Below are 22,698 nucleotides of genomic sequence, written 5' to 3' on the forward strand. Positions count from 1 at the left end.
TGGTGTGCCAAGTCTTCATTTATTCACTCCAACTTAAGGTTTCGTGTGCCAATAATACATTTTAAAGTTTTTAGAAGGTCTTTTTCTATAAGTCTATAATGTATAACTAAACTATTGTTGTATGTAAAGTAAATAAGGTTTTAAAAATGTTTAAGAAGCTTCATTTAAAATTAAATTAAAATGCAAAGCCTCCCGGACCACTGGCCAGGACCCGGGCAGTGTGAGTGCCACTGAAAATCAGCTAGCGTGCCAAAGGTTGCCTACCCCTGCGTTAGATAAAACCTAGAAGAGTGGTGTAACTAACATTTCTGAAGGGGTTAACTTTTGATTTCCCTAGTATTTTAATATCTGGAATGTAGTGTATGAGACTGGAACAGTAACTTGTATAAACAAAAGCTGAAATTGCCATATACACTATGAAACAAAATGTAGGAGTACCTTTGATTCAGACTACAAAGGAAATCAGTATTGCAAAACCATTTACTGAGATAAAAGTAGACCTGATCCTCATCGTGCTGCCTTCAGCATGGCAAAGAACAAGGTATTATGACATCATAATAGAAGAGTGGAGATGTGATACAATACAGAGAGTATGTCACTACAGAGATTACAGCTCACCTAAAAAAGGAGAAGCTGGATGCCCACACTCAGGTTTTGCTTTATTCCAATCCTTTTAATTCATAAACCACATAAAAAAATTAGGATCCTTAATGATGCAGTGATTCAGTCAACTGGAAGATGATTGCCTATATTTTTAAAAGCAGTAAGACACATTTTGTTATTACAAATGTGACACAGCCTTTTTTCTTTTGTGACAGAATATTTAGCAGATGCATTAAATAATGTTCAAGAAAGATTTTATTTTGTAGTAGTAATGTTCACTTGCAAGTTAATTTTGTATTAAGGGGCTAGCAGAAGTTTAGTATTTGTTCAAATAGCTGGGAGTGATCCAGACTAAGCCAAGTAGTAGGTTCATTAATAAATAAGGATATATGTATAATGGCATATCAGCTAACAGCCTGTATGACAAACCCAGTAAGTTATAAGTTTGCATATATTTAGACACAGCCACCTTTCTATTTTAAAGTTCTGCTGTACCAAACCCAATATGGAAGATAACTGCAAGCATTTTGGGAAGCCACAAATGTTTGATCCGTTTCATATATACAAGTATAAACTAAACATAAAACTTCACATGCCATATTCCTAATAGTGTCCTTATGATCTTTCGTGTCTTACAAAGATCTGGAGATACAAGGAAAGAAGAGAGCAGTGTATATTAGTACTTACCCCTAATTTCTCAAATTTCTGAGGGAAGTAAAACCATTTTCAAGTGCTCTTGAATAGGTGCTTAGAAGAGCTGGTCAGTGCTAGCTTAAAGCTGTATACTGGAAAGTCAGGGATCCAAAGAACAACAGAGCAAAGGGGTGGGGGGGACGGACATGAAGTATTTCTTGGGGAATACTTCAGGGAATACCTGAAAAATTCCTAGGTAGCCTAAATGTATTTTTATAGCAAATTGCAAACTTGATTATACAAAATGAAAAATATGCCCTAAAAAAACCCCAAAACTATTCATGTACAATGTCAGAATCTAAGGAATCTAAACTTGGGAATTAGTTAAGTTATGTTAAACTAAAACATGATAGTAGCAAGTAGAGCTGTGGAGGATGGAAATTCCATTTTGACGATTAATTTTGTTTTCATTATAATTGGGAAAAGCCTGCAAGTTCAAAATTCTCTACAGAAGTTTGACAAAAGAAATCATTGGATAATCAAAAAAAAACCCTTCAATTTTATAATATACAATACAAAATACAATTTTCAAAACAAAGTACTGTAGTTTCAAGTGAAATATCAAAAGGTTTCATTTTGAAACTGTCAGAATGTCACTGTTTTCCTTCAAAGTAAAATTTCAGTGAAATTGACATGAGTTTGCTAAGCATCACAGTTTTGATTGAACTGCATTTTTCAAGGGGAAAATGGTTTGGAAGAAAACTTTGAGAGAACCAACAACAGTACCATGTCTTAACACAACACAAATCTGATTTCATATCAATCTCTCCACACTGAGCACAGCATTAGGCAAAAACAGTAGATTGCTGGAGTGTACCTGTAAAGAGGTCCAACCCCGGCCCCCCCTCCATTTATGGCGGGAGGGGAACAAAACAAAACACAGACTTGCAGGTATAAGGGTTTGCACGTAATCTCATAGAAGTGAAGGCAAGGTTTGCCACTTAGCAGTATGAGACTCTTGGCAAGTTTTTTTTATTGTAGCAGACATTATGAAAAGAATACCAAGGCATATATAGTAACTTGATTACAACAATTAGCAGTGACATTTTGTTAACAATGGAGGACCAAAGTAATTTTATAACCTTTTGCTCTATTCCATTAGCTCTCCTCAATTTCATTGTTTCCAACCAACATCTTTTTAACCTCTATTCCACCCACTGTTCTCTCCGTTTTAAAAACACTCTTGACTTTTCCATTGTCTTTGTTCCTGCTCTGGCCTGCTCTTGTTATCCTTACCTTTCATTTATTTTTGCTCTATAGAGGTGGTAAACCAAGAGAGAAAGGAAATAATACAGTAATAAAGCAGCAATGGGAAGAACAGGCCTGCTTCACCTTCCTGGAGGCAACTAGAGCACAGAAACATTCCCAAACTGGCTTATAGAGTATTACTAACATTCTCATGGCATAATGCAAGGCATATCAGGACACTGACTGTGGCAAATCAAATATCAGAATAGCTAAAGAAATTGTGATTACTCTTTAGGAATGGACAAAATAAATTAAGATTTTTCTTGCTTGATCTGGCACAGAGTTTTGGCAGCAAAGCCTAGCTACAAGCAGAATACCCTTTTTCATGACTTCCCACCTCTGCTTCAGCAACTGAACAGAATATCCAACTGCAGAGGATTATGGTTTGTGTACTTTAGCAGCTAGATCATAGTACTCTTTTAGAACATGTGGCAATATTTTTAATAAATTCATGTTCATTAACCCACAAAATTACACTTTACTCTAAATATTAAGCTTTGCACGTTACTCACCTGTTCCATGCATCTGACTCATCTCTATATGCAAGTTTTTCAAATTCCCTCTTTAAACACTTTCAGGAAACATGGGTGCTAGGTGGTCAACTTTTACTTGCACAGTTCAAGTGCTTGCAATAATCCAAGTTGCCAGTTATTAGCAACCAAATAATTAACCATTATGACACACACATCCTGCCGTATCCTATGATATACATGAAAACTAGTATAGCTAAAAGTCAAATGAAAGCATGAACAAAGATGTTTTTGTCATACAGGACTTCTACAAAATTTCCCCCCTCCTCAGATATCATAATTAGGTGAGCTAATTTCTACAGATTTGGTTAATATAGAACATGGGAAGAGATTTGAGAGAAAAGGAAACTGATTTTAGGTTTGAATTTCAATAGTTCAATCTCACAAGCAGCAATAGATGTTATAACCAAAGCACTCTGAAAAGTTTCTATACACAGAGGATTCACACTGCTTTCTGCTCATCTTCATTTAGTGTTCATAAGGACAACTGAAAGGGAAATGTATGTACTGCTGTGTCAGTTCACACAGTGATGAACAGAAATTTAAACAATTACATCAGACCCATAGAGGAGAGAAAGTTTGTGTTGAACTTAAAGAAACTTCCAAAAGCAATAAAACAACCTGACAAAAACTTAAGAAAAACTAAGGGGGAAAAAAAAAAAAAAAAAAAAACTAAAAAAAAATATTTTTTTCTTTAAGCCTCACAGGCACCAGTCCTAAAGTGCTCAGGATTTAGCCAACTGGGATGAGATTAAATTAACAGTAATTTAAATTCTCTCCTCTTATATCCTGGGCACCAGTCCAGAATTCTTCCAAAAATAGTACCAGATATCCTAGAAATAGGTTATGATTCTACCAGAATCTCCCACCCGCAAGCAGCATACACAGAGACTTTTACATTGAGCGGACCATGGCAAGACGGCATGAAAGGATGTTCATGTTGTGGTCCTGTGGAACTACAAAGATTAGGTACTTCCCTTTTCTGCTCATAAAGGGGCAACTCTTGCTCACCTTTCTGAGGTGTATAGGCCCACTGCCATCAACAGAATGAAGGATATCAAAGCCAATGCTAGAGTCAGAACTAAGATGTTTACGGTGTCTGATTAGGATGAACCACTGCCCATCTCCAAGAGGTTCCTGCCTAGGTCATGGATGATTTAGACCCCATACAGCACCAATGTTTGCATTTATAGTTTAGCTCCCTCACAGTGCAATGCTAAGGCTGCAGAGTTTAGGTCCCAGAAAGTCAGGAAGTGCAACAGAATTTTTATTGTGTCACATGTATGTAGCATACTCTACTCCTTTTTATCTGGGTGTGTGTATAGTTTTGACTTATTACTGTTTGAATATTTTATAGCAAACACTGTATGCAAGACTGTTCAATACAGCCAAGTTAATTTCATGAGGAAATTATGATGTTAAAGTTGCTAACTTTGATTTTAAATGTACAACCTAAATCTTGCATTAAATATCTTTAATTATTTCACCCGCCAAATGAAATGGAACGCACAACCATGTGAATTTAGACAACCCTTAAATTTAAAACAGTTTTCTAAACATCTCTCTGAAAATACGATTTTCCAATACTCTTCACAATAGTATTCAAACAGCAATAGATACCTTAGACAGTTGGACAGGGCTTGGTGAAAAATACTGCATATTCTTGATATACTGAACTGTGCTAAGGTCAAAGCATGGTTTCCAAATGAACCTGCATTTAAATACCATTATAAAGGGAGGGAAAGTTATTTTATGCACATTCAGATAGGTAAATCTAATCAAGAAACAGCACCGAGGGCTCCTGAATCATAATAGTTAAATTTTCTCAATATATACAAAACCTGTTGCATAGAAGATACATATTTTTCTGTAATTTAAGTATCCTAACACGCTCCCAGTGTAACTCAGTTTATAAATAACTGCCATGTTATGTTCATGACAGAAAAATACAGTAATACTACTGTAAATTTTAATTTGTAACCAAAAATTGTTTCAGCTGTTTTCCCATCTTTTTAAATGTAATTACTTGGATCTGGTTATAGAAAAATTCAAATACCATGTTATGAACTTCTGTCCATGACGGGACAAGGTTAAGAGAGTCATTGTCTTCCCAAGATCCTAGCACAAAGAACAATGCAAAGAACTTTCCACAATATGAAAGTCATCTGTTCCACTACGACAGCTTGAGCCCTTGAACGTTCTGTCTCAGATTGAGCAGTTCTTTTTCTTGCCTTGTTTTCTCCAACTTGAAGGCTAATTTGTTGGCTTTCTTCTCCATTCTCCGTTCCTGCAAACATGAAGGACTTACACATTAAAAACCTATTTTTGAGATTTGCAGAGAAGTATATAATTCACTCCCCAACACCTTCACAATCCAAAGGAGATATCTGAATAACTTTCAGAGACATGCTAAATAAGGCCTGGTTTACACATAAACTTAGGTTGACTTAGCAACATCGCTCATGGGTATGAAAAATTCATACCCAAGAGATATAGTTAAGACAACCTATGCCCCAGTGCAGTCATCACTATGTTGATGGAAGTAAGCGTCTATACTACAGTGAAATAGCTGCAGTGCTGCAACAGTACCGTTGTAGCACCTGTAGCATAGGGTGCCCCACGTATCTTACTCCCGGGGGCATTCTGTGCCAAAAAATTGTTAAAAATTCTCCAAATTTTATTTGTCAAAAGAACACTACATAATCATGCCAGTTTCAATTATTTTGGTAATTTATTTTAAAATACCAGTCACCAAGTATGTTTGTAACAATTCAGACACACAGAAAATCTCCCCCAGGAGTAGAGTTAGAAACCCTGTGACAACCCAGTTCCTATTTCTCTGCACCCCCACCCATACACCCAAACCCCCTCCTCCCCAGAACCCAACCGTGGGGCACCCCAGCCCAGATACCCGCACCCCATCCCTAGCCCAGATACCCAACCCTCCTTCCCCCTAGAGCCCAGCTGTGGGGCCCCACTTCCCCAGGCACCCTTCTCCTCCTGCTCCCTCCCCAGCCCGAGCCCAGGGATCCAGACGGGAGAGAAAGCCTGATGCTCGGTCTCAGGCTTGCAGAGTTTCCGGCGTGCCGCCCTCTCCTTCCGTCAGGGAATGCTGGGAACTGTAGCTGCCAGGAACCCTTTAGCTCCCTCCCCCTCCCCCCAGCAGAGTCTTCGGTGTACAAGCTATGCTCTGCTGAATCCAGTGGCCCCTGGTGGCAGCTATCAGCACTGCAGCCCATTTCTGTGAGGGGAAAGGAAAATCTGCATGTGCACTAATTTCTACAAAATTCTGCATTGCGCAGTGGCGCAGAATTTCCCCAGGAGTAATATCTAAGTTTTAGAGACATGCTGCTTCACATTCTCTTTTCCCAGGTTGAAGCATGTTAGACTTTTATATAACAAAAAAGACTCCAGTTTCAGCTACCTCTTCTGTTTTTTCCTTTGCCAGTGGCTGGCATGATCCAGCTTTTAAAGGTCAGAATAAATGAAACCGGAGTGATGGTGGTGGTGGTGGCGGCAGTACCAGAAAAGATTGAAAGTAGGAAGTGAATTTACTTTCTGTAGTAACAGCCCAGGGGGGGGAAAAACAAAATAAAACAAAAACAAAACCAGACCAAAGACAGAGAGGGAGAAACTAAGAGCAGACAGAAGAGGGAAAACTAAAGTAGAGAGAAAAGGCTATTGAAAGAAATTGAGAATCTTTGCAGAATTATTACCAAGAAAACGTTTTCCTACTTTTGGGGAAAAATAATAATCGAACTTTCCAGTGAATGGTATTTTCCAGAAAGATACAGAAATCAACCCTTAAAGACCAGTGAATTTTTCCCAATAATTCCCAGAAACAAAATAAATTCGTTTAAAAGAAAAAATGTTTTTTAAAAAACAGAATAATGAGGAACAGAGCAACAGATTTTCCCGAGAGGTTGTCTTAAAATATTAAAGACTAGATTTTACCTTTCGTTCTTCCTTTATAGCTTGTTTTCTAGCTTTTCGATCCTCTCTGCTCTCATTTTTGGAACGTGGCTGTGTGGATACTCTTGGCAGATCACTTTGATCAATCATTTGCATGCGTTCAGTCTGCTTAGCCGTAAGACCTCTCTGAGGCAAGATATCCAGTGGGATTCCACTCTTGTGAGAAATTTTGATTGGTTTGGACTAAAATACAGACAAATGTGCCAATGAATTAGTTGTCTTTAACCCTCCATCCTCCACCTGCTTTTCTTCCAAGGTTTATGGATCACCCTTCTTATCAGCAATAACATAGAACCACCAATAATGCTACAAATTTTCCAATAGTGAACACACAACCAAATTCTGCCCTCAAATAGATGCACGATTTCCCATCAAACTCAACAAGAACTACACGTACATATCTGTGGCAGAAGTTGGCCTTAAAAGTTATATTTAACGTTACTTTCCCTCCCTCCTTTATTTAAGTTTTACTTAAAGGTAACTAGTAAGGAAAAAAAATAGGGTTGTATTCTCTTTGCTTCTTTATGAGGAGGTCTGCTTTATTTTTTGAACTTTAGAAATATCAAGATGCATTTTAAATTTTGCTGGGGAACTCGGAGGACAAAAGAACTGTGGTGAGAGTTCTCAGTCCTTAAAGGGACAGTAGAGATCCACCTCCAAAAGAACTGATTTCTTGCAAGTATGCACAGGTTGTACGCTCTTGATATTTGTGAGATAATCTTACTAATTCTCCAGGAAAGACAGGTTATGCAAATTTTGAATTTTCTTCCTTTCTTGCCCCCTTTCCCACCTTTAAAAAAGCCACCTACTAAATGTTTTAAAAATCATGAAGCAGCAAAACAGAACACAACATTCCTACCTCCACACCCCATTTGCAGGTCAACTCAAAGACAAATACAGCCAACAGGAAAGTAACTGTCTTTGTCTTGACTCTACAAGCCATGCTGCTGCTTAGACTTCTGTAAACTTCATATAATATAGAAAATAAGCCTAATGATTTTACCTTTGCTGGCTCCTCAATAAGTTTTGGATGATTATACAAGTTTGAGTATGTACCTAAGGCAAGAAAGAAAACAAAGATAATGAAGGGTTGTACCCTGAAAAATACCACCCCAATTTGCATAGCAATTTTTTAAAAAGTTATATATTAAATTTGAAAGGCTCATGGCAATTAGTTATGTTTTAGTGCATTTAATAAACCCCTGGCCAAATTTCTTTAATGAGAATGTATGCTGTTATGTTCCAGTCAAAAGCACAGAGAAATGCAGAAGCTATTTTAACTAGAAACCTGGCTACCAATAACAAGACAATCTACCATCTGCTTTACTATCCCTGGAAAAAGTAAGAGCCTCACATACTTACTCAAAATGGATTCACAATCCCACTTCTCTTTGGGTTCCTCAATAACTAAAGTTACGATTTCTTCTTCTTCTTCCTCACCCTTCTCATTAAGGGGAGAATCTAAATCCTTTCTTGGTTCAAGAGCATCAGGTTTCACACAGCTTTTAGAGAAGGTAAGAGAAGAGGGTGGGAGTCAGGGAAAGGAAAAAATAAGAATTTCACTATAACTTCCTAACACTGAAAAAAAGAATGAAGGCTTACCCTTTCCCTCCACCCCTTTTATTTAAATCTGTGACTACATAACCTCCTCCCTGCAAAAGACAGAAAAAAAACATTCCTACCTGTGTTAAAAACAAAAACAAACCACTTAGTAATGTGACATGGGAATTTCTTTTCCTTTCCCCTATCCTCTCTCTCCACAAATCTCCAAAATAACCAGACTATTTAAATATCTGCACTGTCAGAGGTAGATTGCTAAGAAAGCTGCCTCTACTTTCAAGAATATTTGGCGCACCTGAATGCAGGAAGGAGGAAACATCAGTGAACCGAATGGCTGGCTGGCTGTTGTCCCCCCTCCACATCTGAATGCAAAGGATTGGGTCATAAGTGTTCAATTAGGTATACATGATCAATCAGGTATACAATCATGATACACAAATCATTCCACTGTGTACATAACAGGTTCTGCTCTTGGTTCTGTACACAACAACAGATGGAGATACTCTGCTGCAGGGTCAGTTACAATAGAAAGATGCATGGTAGGGGAAACCTCAGTCCAAATCAGTAACTTCCTTGCAAATCAGAAGGGCTAAGAAGGCCTCTGAACATTAGCTGTAGTTAAGTGGGATTGTAGTGAGGCCGTATTGGCAAACCGGGAAGTGGGCGGGCTTAGCCGCCCACTACTAAAGGCCCCTCCCCCAGCCTAGTGGGAGGGACCACTGGACCCAGTACCAAATGATTACGTGGGACAACTAATAAAAAAACAGGGAACAAAGTGACGGTCAGAGGTTCAAAATCAGGGAACCAGATGGGGACACCGAGCAGAGAAGTGGGATACAATTTTCAGTAAGACTGCAAGCAACAAAAAACCCACTCCATATCACTTTGGTGCATCACCACTCAATTCAATAGAAATCCACTGCTAAATAAAAATATGAATATTTTACAAACACTAAACTAATTACATCCTACAAACAAAAATACGGTCTCCATCAAAGTAAATTAAAACTCAGATAGATTTTATTTTAATAAGTGAGATAACATGTCACTAGAGTGAGTAACGTGTAATTAGTGTTAGTTCTGATTCACATAAGTAGCTCTAAAAGTGATTCTACACACTCCTTAGCTTTCTCTTTGTAGTAGTCATTCAGGATTTCTTGCAACCGAGTGCTGTCGGTGTGAATAAAGCCTTCTAATTCCACATTATCCAACGCTCCGATCTCATCGTCATCAAACTGTTCAAAGAACTAAAAAGGAAAAAACACAAAGCTAAACGAATGATGAATATTTGCATCTAGATTGCATGTGTGAGACAAATGCAATGTTGTTCAACAGCTTCTCTGGATATTAAAAATTCATTTTCACACTATTTATAACAAAAAGTTTTGCAGGGCAGAGACTGTCGGTTCTGTGTTCTTACAGTGCCTAGCACAATGAGGTCCTGCTCCAGGACTAGGTCTCCTTAGCATTATGATAACAATAATGATAATTTCTTTCCATTCACTTCCATTTCTTTCTCCCCTCATAGAAGTCTTTGAAACAAGTCTACAAAACAAATACAGTAGTAGTAGCAGCAGTGAAGGGTAGGCCTGCAGCAGGCTCTCTCCTTTACCTCCAATTGACATAAGCATACCAATAGTAAATTAATTATCTTTCAATGTTATATAGTCAAATTACTCATTTCTCTTTGGGACACTGTTTGGGATAATTAAGTAAATTAATTAGACTGCCACTGCCTACTGGAAAAGTTAGACTTCATGCATCCACCACACTTCATACAATTAGATCAAAGCACTTTTAAAACATCTTATAAATCCATCTCACAGGACTAAAATACCACCCCCACTTTACAGATGGAAATGTGATTTGACAAATTATATATCCTTTACTGCTTGAGATTCCACATCGCCCCATAGCAATGGAAATTATTATAATTGTTGGAGGCAGGAAAAGAGGAAATCCATAGTTAGGATTACATCCCTGCGGCCTTTTAATGAGAATGAGATAATACAACCATGCATTGGATGAGAACCATTTAAAACCCATACTCAAACTCATTTCTTGTAATGCAAAAGGGTCTATGCGCGTGGATCAGCTTAGCAGTGGTTTTCAAACTGGGGTATGCGAGAAAAATCCTGTAATGGCGGACAACACATTTTATTTAGTAAGAATTGGCAATCTAATCAATGTTTAATCGCCTTAAAATTAAAACCGCAGCTGCATTGGTGTACATTTCCTTTCTGTATGTGACTGAGAATCAGACGTTTTCAAACCATAGAGGGTGCCCCCTAAGGGGGTGCGGAGGAACGTTGACGTGGGGGGCTGTTTTCAAACTTTTTGTAATCCCTGCCATGAGTTACAATTTTTGGTTGTCTCCCCCCACACCCTGACAGGCTGGTTGGCCCACTGAGGTGAGTTGGAGAGCAGAGGTGGCGCTCCCTCCCTGAGCCCAGGCATGCAGGGCTGGCCCAAGACACCTGACGTAGCCACTTGCCCCCTGAACATTCCTCTGCATCCCCCTGGATGTCCCCCCCCGTTTTGAAAAATCGGGGGGGTGGGGGGTTGTTCTGTGACCCCGCCTTGCCCCCCCCCCCCCCCAATCACCTCCACCTATCTCAGGTGGGGATGTACAGTAGACTCTTATCTGGAAAGGGGTACGCAGCCTAAAAAGTTTGAAAGCCACTGGCTTACAGGATTTGGGGTGGGGGAGAGCAGGATGGGGCAAAAAGCACAGAGAAACAGGTTTAAAATATCCTCTCTCTCATACACTTGGGGCTTCTTAACATTTTTATCAGTGAGCTACCTCACCTTCTCAAATCTCTCATCTAGCAGGGTCAGCTGTTCATTCCTTCTCATTACGGACGAAGTTATGGAGTATTCTGTGAAACGACTCTTGGTTTCCTCTTGCATGAAAAGAAACTCTTTCATCTCTCCACTAACTCCCTCATCATCCGACAAAGGACCCTCTGAATCATAATCTTCATCACTACTGTTGTTGTCCTTTCCATCATCCATATCCTCCCACTCATCTTCATCCTCAGTATCAGAGCTCCTGAGTAGAATATATCTGTAGATCAGCCACTTAAGAAATGGGTATAGCCTGTCAGAGTCTACCCTGTGTTATTTTATCACCTCAAACTTATGCCAAGTTAAATTAAAAAAAGATTCTTCTCATGCAGATACAAGAAGTTGAAATGTTTAGTAGTAAAAGTGCTGCCCAAAGTTAAAATCAGGGTGTACCAATAAATATTTGATTAGGGTGAATAGCCAGAAATGCTTTCACACTTGGTCGTTCCCTTGGTGTTCCAAATGCAGCATGTCTGGTTAGTTATACATCAGGAAACGGGACCAGAAAAGAAAGAGAAAGCAAAAGAATACTGGAATATTAATATGAGTAAAACTATGCATGTGCTTATGAAAGAAGTGGTACCAGTAGCTAATGCTAGAAATACCCATGAAACCTCACTTCATAGTAACAAGATGTTTCCCAAGGTCTTGTAAACACACTACAATGACCACCTGTAATATTATTGCCTATAATACTGGAAGTGTTTTGAGATTGCGTTAGATTTGGAAACACAGTTTAGATCTCATAATCCTGTTTACTAAGTAAATTCTATATATTTGTGAATTTAGTGTTGTTTCAAACAGATAAAAAACAAAAAACAAAAAAAGAACTAGGGACAATATTGCATTATTTGTTATGACATTAAAGAGTTCTGCAAAGCTTCATATACCGACAGTCTTCTCCTTTCCAGACCCCTTTCCCTGGCTCACTGGCCTTTAGGACAAAGTCATCTTCGAGAAGATTATCTGGATTATTGAAGTCAAAGTCATCATCAAGAGCTGCGACAATATCAGGGTCAAAATCCAAACGGGGTCCTATAATGGAAAAGAATGCTTTAAAATTGGCATTGCATCCCCAAGCCACTTCCCAGAAACAAAGGTTCCCAACTATAAATGCTAATTTGTACTAAGTAGAGCTATTTGCGGAGCTCAAATAACCCCTTTTTGGGAAGGAGGGGAAGAATTTTAAAGAATTTATTAGAAGCACAGGACGAAGTTGCTGAGTTGAATGACAGTGTATAATGTTTCAATTAAAAACTATAACTCTGCTCATTAGAAGTCAGACAGATGTGTGGTCCAATAGTCTGAACACATGATAACATGCGACTTTTCTCACCAATTATACATGATTTATTCTGATTTGGATGACTGCTTCTCCTATGTTTGGAGTACATACATCCTCCATTGCAGTATTTTTTTATATATACATAAAAAAAAATGTACACATACACACACACACCCTTTCTAAATTACACACACACAGACCACAAAACTAATCCTCTATTTCAGTTTGTTGAACAGTGGTCATTAAAACTCACCTTTCTGGCCAGAAGGAACTATGGATTTTAAACCCCAATCAGAGAATGTGTGGTAGATGCTATACCAGAATGGCACACATAGGTATATTATGCAAGCACACTGTGCATCTTTGTAACACTGAACACTTAAATCATCCTACAGTTTAAGACTACAACACTGGGATGCTGAATGGAATTTACTTTTCTTTCAAGGAAGACAAACTTTGAGAATGAAGCCCCAGTTCTATACTGGGATGCATGTAGATGAACTTTTGCATCAGTGGGACTCTACAGGGGCACAAAGATATACTTGCACATAACCCAATAAAGGAATGGGGCATTAAAGGACTGACAAAATTCCTTAAAAACAAAACAAAACCACACTCTGAAGAATTTTCCCCCCCTCTTCCTCCTTTCCCAACTAGGGTTTCCTGCACAATACAACAAACCCAAGGATTAGAACCAGTTACTATATAATGCCAAAGAAAGGCACCGATTCAATTACTGAGGAAAATAAATCTTGAGTCACTTTTTGGTTCTCCTCAATTATGGAGACGTACCTGAAGCAAAACAATAATATCAATAGATGAACAACCTTAATGTTTAACAAAAATATAATTTCACCTAGGTCACCAAGAGGACCATTAGCTTCACAAAAGAAAAACAGGTAAAGAGTTGTATGGTACCTGAAACAGGAGCAGCTTTATTTAACAGTCCCACATCCTCTTCAAACTCTGAGGCAAACACTGAGGAAGGCAACTTAATAGTGGGAGACTTTAAACAAAAAAGGAAACAAAACAGTTATTTATTTAAAGTAGTCTTAAAGATGCAAGAGTGATCATATGTTTTGAGTACTCTGACAGAAACAAATCTTTGAAAATTACTGCTTACTTACCTGGAGAAAACAGGATTTTAACTGAGTTTCTTAGTGGACTTGAGAAGAACTCTGTAGCTCAAAATCTTGTCTTTTTCACCAAAAGAAGTTGGTCCTATAAAAGTTATTACCTCCCTCATCTTGTTTCTTTACTGGACTAAGTAATGGAAGTTAGCCAATGAAGGATTTTTGCCCTTAGTATGCATATTCCCCCAGTACAAAGATTGTTTGAAAGCTTTCAAGATGTGACTGAGGAAATGGTTGTGCAGGAAATAACCAGAAGCAACTTTCTATTTCCTTAATAGCATAAGCATTACTAAAGACCATTTTAAGATTTCCCTTCTAAAGCCCTTTCTATGTGCAAGACTTTAAACTTAAAAACAGTGCTTCCAAAGTAATGACTTTTATGGAACTTTTTATAACGTGGTCAAAATATATTTAGTTTTAAAAACATTTGTCAAGGCTGCTTCCCCACTCTGAACTTTAGGGTACAAATGTGGGGGCCTGCATGAAAACTTCTAAGCTTAACTACCAGCTTAGATCTGGTCCGCTGCCACCATTCCCAAAGCTTATTCCCTTCCCTGGGAAGCCTTGAGAAACTCTTCACCAATTCCCTGGTGAATACAGATCCAAACCCCTTGGATCTAAAAACAAGGAAAAAAAAATCAATCAGGTTCTTAAAAAGAAGGCTTTTAATTAAAGAAAAAGGTAAAAATCCTCTCTCTAAAATCAGGATGGAAAAATAACTTTACAGGGTAATCAAACTTAAAGAGCTCAGAGGACCCCCCTCTAGCCTTAGGTTCAAAGTACAGCAAACAGAGATAAACGCTCTAGTAAAAGGTACATTTACAAGTTGAAAAAACAAAGATAAACTAACACGCCTTGCCTGGCTGTTTACTTACAAGTTTGAAATATGAGAGACTTGTTCAGAAAGATTTGGAGAACCTGGATTGATGTCTGGTCCCTCTCAGTCCCAAGAGCGAACAACCCCCAAAACAAAGAGCACAAACAAAAGCCTTCCCCCCACCAAGATTTGAAAGTATCTTGTCCCCTTATTGGTCCTTTGGGTCAGATGCCAGCCAGGTTACCTGAGCTTCTTAACCCTTTACAGGGAAAAGGATTTTGGAGTCTCTGGCCAGGAGGGATTTTAGCTGTCCTGTGTACAGTACTAAGTTACCCTTCCCTTTATAGTTATGACAACATATGTGCCAGTTTTCATCAAAATTGAAAAACTCTGTAGAGCCACACTTCCCCAGGCCCTTAAAATAAGCTATCGTTGATTCAGTTTGTACACTTTTCTTGCACACTCCACTGTGTGTGAGGGTTACCTAATAGCTTTCCAAACCACTAACAGTGTTCTGGCACACTACTGAAGGTCAAAACTTCACTGTACTCAACATTGGAAGCATTCACCTGTATTTTCCCCAGATTCTGTTTCATTACTTTTTTAACCAATATTTGATATAGTTTCTAGTTTATTACTACTTATTTAAGATTTCTTCACAATCCATTACCACAACATCTGAGTGTTTTATAATAATTATAAACAAATGCAAAAGTAGTGAGAGCAACTCGCATGGTTTTTTTCATACAACTATTATGGGATCCCATCCCTTTTGGGTCACACAAGAACCCTCACTGTCATGATGAAAATCATTTAAGGGCTTTGCAGCTTCTAAATAACGAATGGATCATTAATTGCCAATATAATACTTTTGCCTATGATCAAATAGGAAATTTGGTATGCCAAAGTGCCTGGGAAAAACGGAATCCTTCATAAGTAGCTTATAACCACATGAATGTTTTTTGAACAAGGTTATTAAATTTAAACATGTAGCGGGATTTACAGGATGTTAAACTCAGCAAGATACAATACAAGAATGGTCAACAGTGCAGCAAATACCATACTTACTGGAATTTGTTGACTTTCTTCCTCTCTCTCTCCTTCCCCTCTCACTATAATCCTGCTCTGTTGACCAGACACATCAGATGGGATTAGCTCTGAGGGACCAGAGGCTTCTTTTAGATGCTGCAAGTAGTCGTAGTCATCATCAAAGAACACTCCATATTTCCTCTGCTCTTCTCTCCTCTGTTCCTCATCTCCCTTGAGATTGTAAAAAAGATTAGGATTAATAAATTAGATCAGATTCAAATTCATTAGCAAGAATGTCGATCTCAAATACATAACCTGGGAATCCTCATCTTGAAAAACAAGGACACCTTGCAGAAAAAACAAAAAAACAAAAACAAAGCCCTCAGATAGATAAAAGACAGAAATGAAAACAACCTTAGTCTGAAGGATTGGGAAGGAATATTTTTTTTTTTTTTTTTTTTTTAAAAAACACACAAGATCAGTTTTGTAGTATAACTAAACTTTTTTTTTAAAAACCAATCCAACCAGGGCCGGCTCCAGGCACCAGCCGACCAAGCACGTGCTTGGGGCAGCACCTTAGAAGGGGTGGCCAATGTTGGGGTGGCAGGGGGGCGCTCGCAGTGGGGTGGCGCTCGAGTGTTTTTTTGTTTTGTTTCGGCCGGGCAGGGTGCGGTGCGGCCTGGCACTGGGGGGGAGGGAGGGGTGTGTGTTACGGTGGGGCGGTGCTCTTCTTTTTTGCCTGGGGCGGCAAAAAAGTTAGAGCCAGCCCTGAATCCAACACACACTTAACAAGGTGTTCAGCCCATGAGCAAAACATTTACTTACAAAACTTTTGCAAATCTCTGTGTGTACAGAAGCTATACGAATACACATTCACTGCACAGAGATTTATTATGACTGTTCACTACACAGAGGCAGCATGGATTAATTTTGAGGCTGGGAGCCTTGATCTCCTAAATTCCAGGGTTTATCAACGGTACATTGTCCCTCGACCTCGCTGGTGGGTTCTGCACCCCCGCCTCGCATCCACCATAACCACCTCTGGCTAGGGAAAATTCTCTCACTAGGAAGTGTTTAGTAAAATGCTGAGGATTTGTCTGTATAGGAGTGTAAAAAATTATAAAGTTTTGAGTGTGTTCTCAAAAACACAAACATCCAGCCTCTTACATTGTGGTAGATTTCAGTCCAATTTTCTAACTAAAACCTATTCCCAATCCATCTCCCTTTTTCTCAAGTTATGACTCTGAATAGTAAAATCTTATAATCATTTTACTCTCCTGCAATATTAATTTCTAATCCAAGCTTCCATGGTCGAAGTGAGCATTTACCTTCTGTGAAGGCAACAGAACTCTCTGAGGTGCAGTATCGTCAGCTGCCAAAGGGTCCCTCTGACTTCTGTGTACCAGGTGAAATGTTACAGCTTTTTTTTTCTCTATAAAGGGTTTCTTCCTTCTGTGAGGCTGCAAAAGAAAAGTTATGTTCTGGTTATAAAAAAAATATATATTAAAAACTTTTCTAAGGAATCCCTTTCCTCCCCAACACATATATACACACATGTTCTTTGCTATAAAATTTCAGAAAATGTTACATACTCTTGAACAGCAGGGCTTAAAAAGCAAACCAAAATTAGATGTGTTCTTGCCACATGCACTGCATCGTCTAAAAGAAATACACTTCACATGTTCTAAGTGTCAACTGCAGATATATATGTGTTCTGTAGAATTATACATTAAACATGAATTACAGACTGATTACAGTACATGATTTTCAGCTGTGCTCTCAGGTGTTCTTAAGTAACTGCACTCTGAACATCAGGGCATGTGTGACAGAAAGTTCAAACTGGGAAACAGGGAAATGGACAGGTGGAAATTCCTCAGGACAGGCAAATGTAGCTTCCCATATATAGATATAGACTGTTGTCTAAATGATATCTATATATTTCTAGCTCAGTTTCTTATAATGAAATTGTCAACTGAACCACTGCCACATACAATAAACCATCTCAGCCTCCTGAATTCCTCAGCAATCTGAAGAACTATCCTGTTGGAAATATATTCTACAACTCTCTATACAACTGTGTGTATATATAAAAATAAAATTTTCCAATAGTTCTACTATTGGGAACTCGGACAGGTTAAAAAATTATAAGAGAACATTTTCATTGTGTAAGTTACAGAATAAGCCTAACCTTCCCCTCCTTGCTTTTTAATTTTAAAATGTAAATCAGATAATGTAACATGTTATGTAGCATTTGAGATACATTTGTGTAAGAAGGTATCAGCTGCCAGGGTACGCTTTTAATATTGTTTGCATTTTGGAATCTTATGTCTGGAATTATCACAAAATGAGATGCAAGACTGTAAGTAAGCAGACATATATGCCACTACTGCTAATTGTGAATTTCCAGGAGAATGGTGGTACAAATGCAATGTTTAAAATCCAGGTCCCCATTCCTACAGCCCAGTATCTTGTGGATTAAACTATTAAGTGTGCCTCTGAAGCCCATTCTGTGGAGAGGGCAGAATTCCACTTATAATTATGGTCTGTACAGGACCAGGAAATGATTTCAGACCTATGCGCCATCCTATATGCCAATATCAGTGGCAGGTTTGCACAGAGATGGAGGGTAGAGTATTGCGTGTATGTAATAAACATACCGCTTAGTTAATATCTGTTCAGTATTTTATCACACTGGAAAGTTATGCCTCCTTTTAGGGCTACCTCTATTTCTACGCTTGGTTTCTCTTCATCACCAATCTTTCCTCTTTTCTGGGTCTCTCCACCTCCTCTCTCCTTGTGACTTATCACTGTTGCCAACTCTCCTGACTTTATCACAAGGCTTGAGATATAGGTGTTTTTCTTAAAGACAGGCACTCTCACACAGCCAAAGGATTATCTGAGAATCTCAGTTGTCATTAGAAAATCCTCTGAACTTCTAGTCCTCATAGATATAGAAAAACACCTGAACTTCTGAAGCAAATATAAGCCAGGTGCTCCAAAACAAGAATGTAATTGAAAGAGCCCCATACCATTTTTAAAAAAAGTTTGATGATTGAGGCCTGCTTGATGATTTCTGAATACTTGGGGATAGCTTCTACATATACTCCTTCTTCCACCCTGTGTCTGTCTTGGCTACTTGAACTGTGAGCTCTTCAGGGCAGGGCCGGTCTGCTACTCTGTGTTTGTACAGCGTCTAGCACAATACAAGCCCGGTGGTGATGGGTCTTAGGCACGATTTAACAAACGACAACTAATCAAAGACACCGGCCTTCCTCAGCAGCGCCTTCTCATTCCCAGCCAAGGCCAACCCCCACCCCAACATTAGGGCGTAAAGTGGCCACGGTCATCATTAGGCTCCAGAGTTAATGTCGCTGAGCTGAGGTGCGGGGCGCTCCGCCCTCCCTGCGGCCCCATGGGGGGGGGGGGGGGGTTTTTCCCCCGCCCCCCGGGGGCAAAGCGGGGGCGCGGGGGGGGGGAGAGAGCGAGTGACAACAGCGCGCGCCCCCCTCCCGTGAGGAAGGTTTCATACTCTCTCCCCTCCTTCCTCCGCGGCCGTTACTCACCATGGCTCGGAAGCGGGTGCAGCGGCGCGCGCTCTGCAGTCGTGGGGGACCACGCTACGGGAGACCCCGAGTCTGGCTCACTCCCACGTGAGTCGGCCCGGCCCGGAACTGGGAACCGCCGCCATCTTGGGATAAACCAGCTCCTGTCCGTTGGCGGGGGGGGGGGGAATCGACAGCTCCAAACCAACGCAGTGGCAGTAAATGAGCCTTCTGCCGCAGACTCAAGAACTGCCAGGGGTGACGGAAGCCCTCTCGCGGAAGGCAGGGTTAAAGAGACACAGGCGCTAACACGACCCCCACCGTTGCGGGAATGGTTTTGCCCGCCGGGGTGTGGCAGTGGCGGAGAAAGTGGATTGGAGGAACCCAAAGAGGACAGTGGGCATGCGCACTGAGTGAGCCGCAGCTGGGCAGGGACACAAGCGGCTGGGGGAAGGGAGGGAGCCACATGCGGGACAGGTTCCCTGCCCGGGGAGGCGCGAGCATGCCCCCGTCGCCGTGTCTCAGACACAGGCAGATACCAATGAACGTTTCTTGGCGCGGATTTTCCCCTTGCAGCGCATGCGCAGAGTGGGCGCCCCGGCGGCGCAATGGACCCGACAGGCGCTGTGTTTCGGCCCCTCCGCCTGCCTCGCCCCCGGCTGGGCCAGGCTGTTGTGGGGTCGGCGTGACGTGTCCCGTTTTCTCATCTCCCCCAGCAACACACGCCAGGGGGCATCAGCGGGTGTAACCCTGCCCCACCCACACAACACTGGCAGCCTCCGCACGTGCCGACCCGGCTCCGACTCCCGAGATCGTGTTGTGCTTCCAGGCACGTGTGCAAGGGGGGAGTAGGACCTGGCCGGAGTTTGGCTCTAGGGGTGGGGAGAGTAGGGCCAATACTCACCGCCACCAGCAAGCGGCAAGGGGGTAGCAGGCGGGAGGAGGTTCGGGTAGCACGGACACAGGCCGCTCCCCAGCTGCAAAGGGCGCTCCAAAAAAGGTCTGCATCTGAAGCACAGTCAGACCCCCCTCCGTCGCCTGCACGCTACTCCCCTCCCCCCGTGGTCCCCATGCCCCTTGTGCGTGGGGCTGGTCTGAGTCCCTCTGCTGCCCGCCCATGTGTGGGGCTTGTCCTCCAAACCCCTTGCTGCCTGCCCACAGGGCTAGGGTGGCCAGGTGGCTGGTTTTTGACCAAAACACTGGGTCAGAAAGGGACCCTGGTGGCTCTGCCTTCTTGCATCTGAAGAAGTGAGGTTTTTTTACCCACGAAAGCTTGTGCCCAAATAAATCTGTTAGTCTTTAAGGTGCCACCAGACTCCTTGTTGTTTTTGTAGAAACAGACTAACACGGCTACCCCCAATACTTGGTGGCTCTAGTCCGCACAGCTGACAGGGCTGTTAAAAGCCCAGTTCTGTGCAGCTGCTGGAGCACCCACACGTCCTGCCAGCTTCTAAGTGCAGGAGTGGCTAGAGGTCTCCACGTGTTGCCTCCGTCCGCAGGCATCACCCCTACAGCTCCCATTGGCTGTGGTTCCCAGCCACAAGCAGGGGCAGCGGATGGAGCTCCCCGGCTGCCCTTGTGCCTAGGAGCTACCTGAGGTACGCGCCACCTGTAGCCTGCACCTCCTCCTGCACCCAAGCCCCCTCCTACATCCAAACTCCCTCCCAGAGCTCACACCCCACCCCCCTGCTGCAGCCTTGAGCCCCTCCTGCACCTCAAACCCCTCATCCCCAGCCCCACTGTGGCGCGACATCTGGAGCCCTCATCCCCCCAGTACCTCAACCCCCTGCCCGGCCTGGTGTGAGTGAGCAAGGGTGGGGGAGAGTGAGCGACGGAGGGAGGGGTGATGGAGTGAGAGGGTGTCAGACCTCAAAGAAGGGGCAGAGCAGAGCAAGGCTGTTTGCAGAAAACCAATTAGAAAGTTGGCAACCCTACGTGGGACTGGTGGTCTGAGCGCTGCCTGCCCGCACACAGGGCCGCCCAAGGCCCCCATCTCCCTTCTAGCATGTGGGGCGGGCGGACTGGCTGGCCAGAGCTGCTCTCCCTAACCCTCTCTCCAGCGCAGGGCTGGCATTGCCACTATCCCTCTCCCCCCCCCCCCCCCCCTGAACCTTTCTCCTCGGCTAGAGGTCCCACTCCCCTTTTTTGGCAAAAAAATTGTGCATTTGTCCAGTTTGCTCTTGACAACCGATGATCAGTTGGCAAGAGCAAATGTAACAAATGCCCACTTTTGTCAAAAAAGTCAGTATGGCTGGTATAGGGCTTTAAAAAGGTACCATCCCAGCCAAAACGGGACATATGGTCACTGTAAGCATGTAGGTGGGTGTGGATCTCCCTCACTGTCGTCTCTGGGGAGGCCACCTCCCACTGGTGCACATGGTCCTGAAACAGACTAAGTAAATGGGGAAATTAGCGCTCTCCGGCCCCAACCCATTGGCAGGGTAGGGATGCGAATAGTTCAGGGGCCAAGGACCTCACCAGGGTAGGGGACCACACACTCAAAGGCTTTAACCCTTAGGCTGGGTAGCTACGAGTGGTTCAGGGGGCCCAGGCCCTCAGCCAGGGCAGGGAGCCCAGCAAGCAGTCTAGGACACCGGCAGGGGGTTGAGCACCCATGGAGCACAGGACTCCTGACCTAAGGAAGAGAACTACTGCCACTCCAAGGGTGGGATGGTGGGGGGGGAGGAGGCACAGGCCTGCCTAACTCCATTGCATCCCAGCCCAGCGCCCAAACAGCAGCAGAGTGGTCTGTCAGTGGGGAATCCACCCGCAACATGCTGACAGTGTCTCCGGCAGCACCACAGCCAGACGGTAGTGTGGTTCCCCTGGGCTGCTTCCTGTTCTCTCCCTTGGGTGTACCTGTGTCCAAGGGTCATCCTCCGTGTCTCCTGGGTGCAGTGCGTGCAGCAGTCCTGGCAACTCCTCAGTGTCAGGCAGTCCTGAGCGGTCTCCTCAGGGCAGCCAAAGTCTTCCATGGGTTCCAGCTTCAGCGGCAACTAGAAACATCTGCCTCCTTTGGTGGCTTCAGCTCAGCTGAGCTGCAGGCCTGCCTCTTGTACTTCCTGTTCCTGTCCTGTGCTTCCGCTTCTGGCGTGGCGGCCTAGGCCTTCTGGGTCCTGCCCACCAGGGGGCATCTGGCTCTCCCTCGCTGTCAGTCTCTGAGGGATACCAAGCCCCTTTGCTATTCAATCCCCCCGCCCTCAAGCTCAGCTCCTGGTCTCCAGGGCTGGTCAGGTTCCCTTTCTCCAGCCGCAATAAGGCAACTGCAGTGGCATGCTTCTTACTGGCTCGATGTTATACAGTAAACGCAAATGGCTGCAAGGCCAGATACCATCACTGTAATCGGGCGTTGGTGTCCTTCATTTGTTGGAGCCATCTCGGGAGGGCGTGGGCGCAGGAATGCCGCGAGCTTTTCTGCCACCCTAAGCGGCGGAAGGTC

General features: G+C 42.4%; 1 protein-coding gene across 1 annotated transcript; it reads right to left on the bottom strand.

Moving 5' to 3' along the window:
- Positions 1-2,251: 2,251 nt before the first annotated feature.
- On the bottom strand, positions 2,252-19,418 carry LTV1 (LTV1 ribosome biogenesis factor). Its single transcript, XM_034765500.1, has 11 exons — positions 19,281-19,418; positions 17,046-17,177; positions 15,757-15,948; positions 13,657-13,744; positions 12,344-12,488; positions 11,415-11,658; positions 9,726-9,853; positions 8,409-8,548; positions 8,050-8,102; positions 7,029-7,229; positions 2,252-5,361 (listed from the first exon to the last, which is right to left on the bottom strand). The coding sequence occupies exons 1-11, from the start codon at positions 19,281-19,283 to the stop codon at positions 5,248-5,250; spliced, it is 1,440 nt and encodes a 479-aa protein (XP_034621391.1). The 5' UTR covers positions 19,284-19,418; the 3' UTR covers positions 2,252-5,247.
- Positions 19,419-22,698: the final 3,280 nt, after the last annotated feature.

The sequence above is a fragment of the Trachemys scripta genome, chromosome 3 (assembly GCF_013100865.1).
Source record: "Trachemys scripta elegans isolate TJP31775 chromosome 3, CAS_Tse_1.0, whole genome shotgun sequence".
NCBI lineage: Eukaryota > Metazoa > Chordata > Testudines > Emydidae > Trachemys > Trachemys scripta.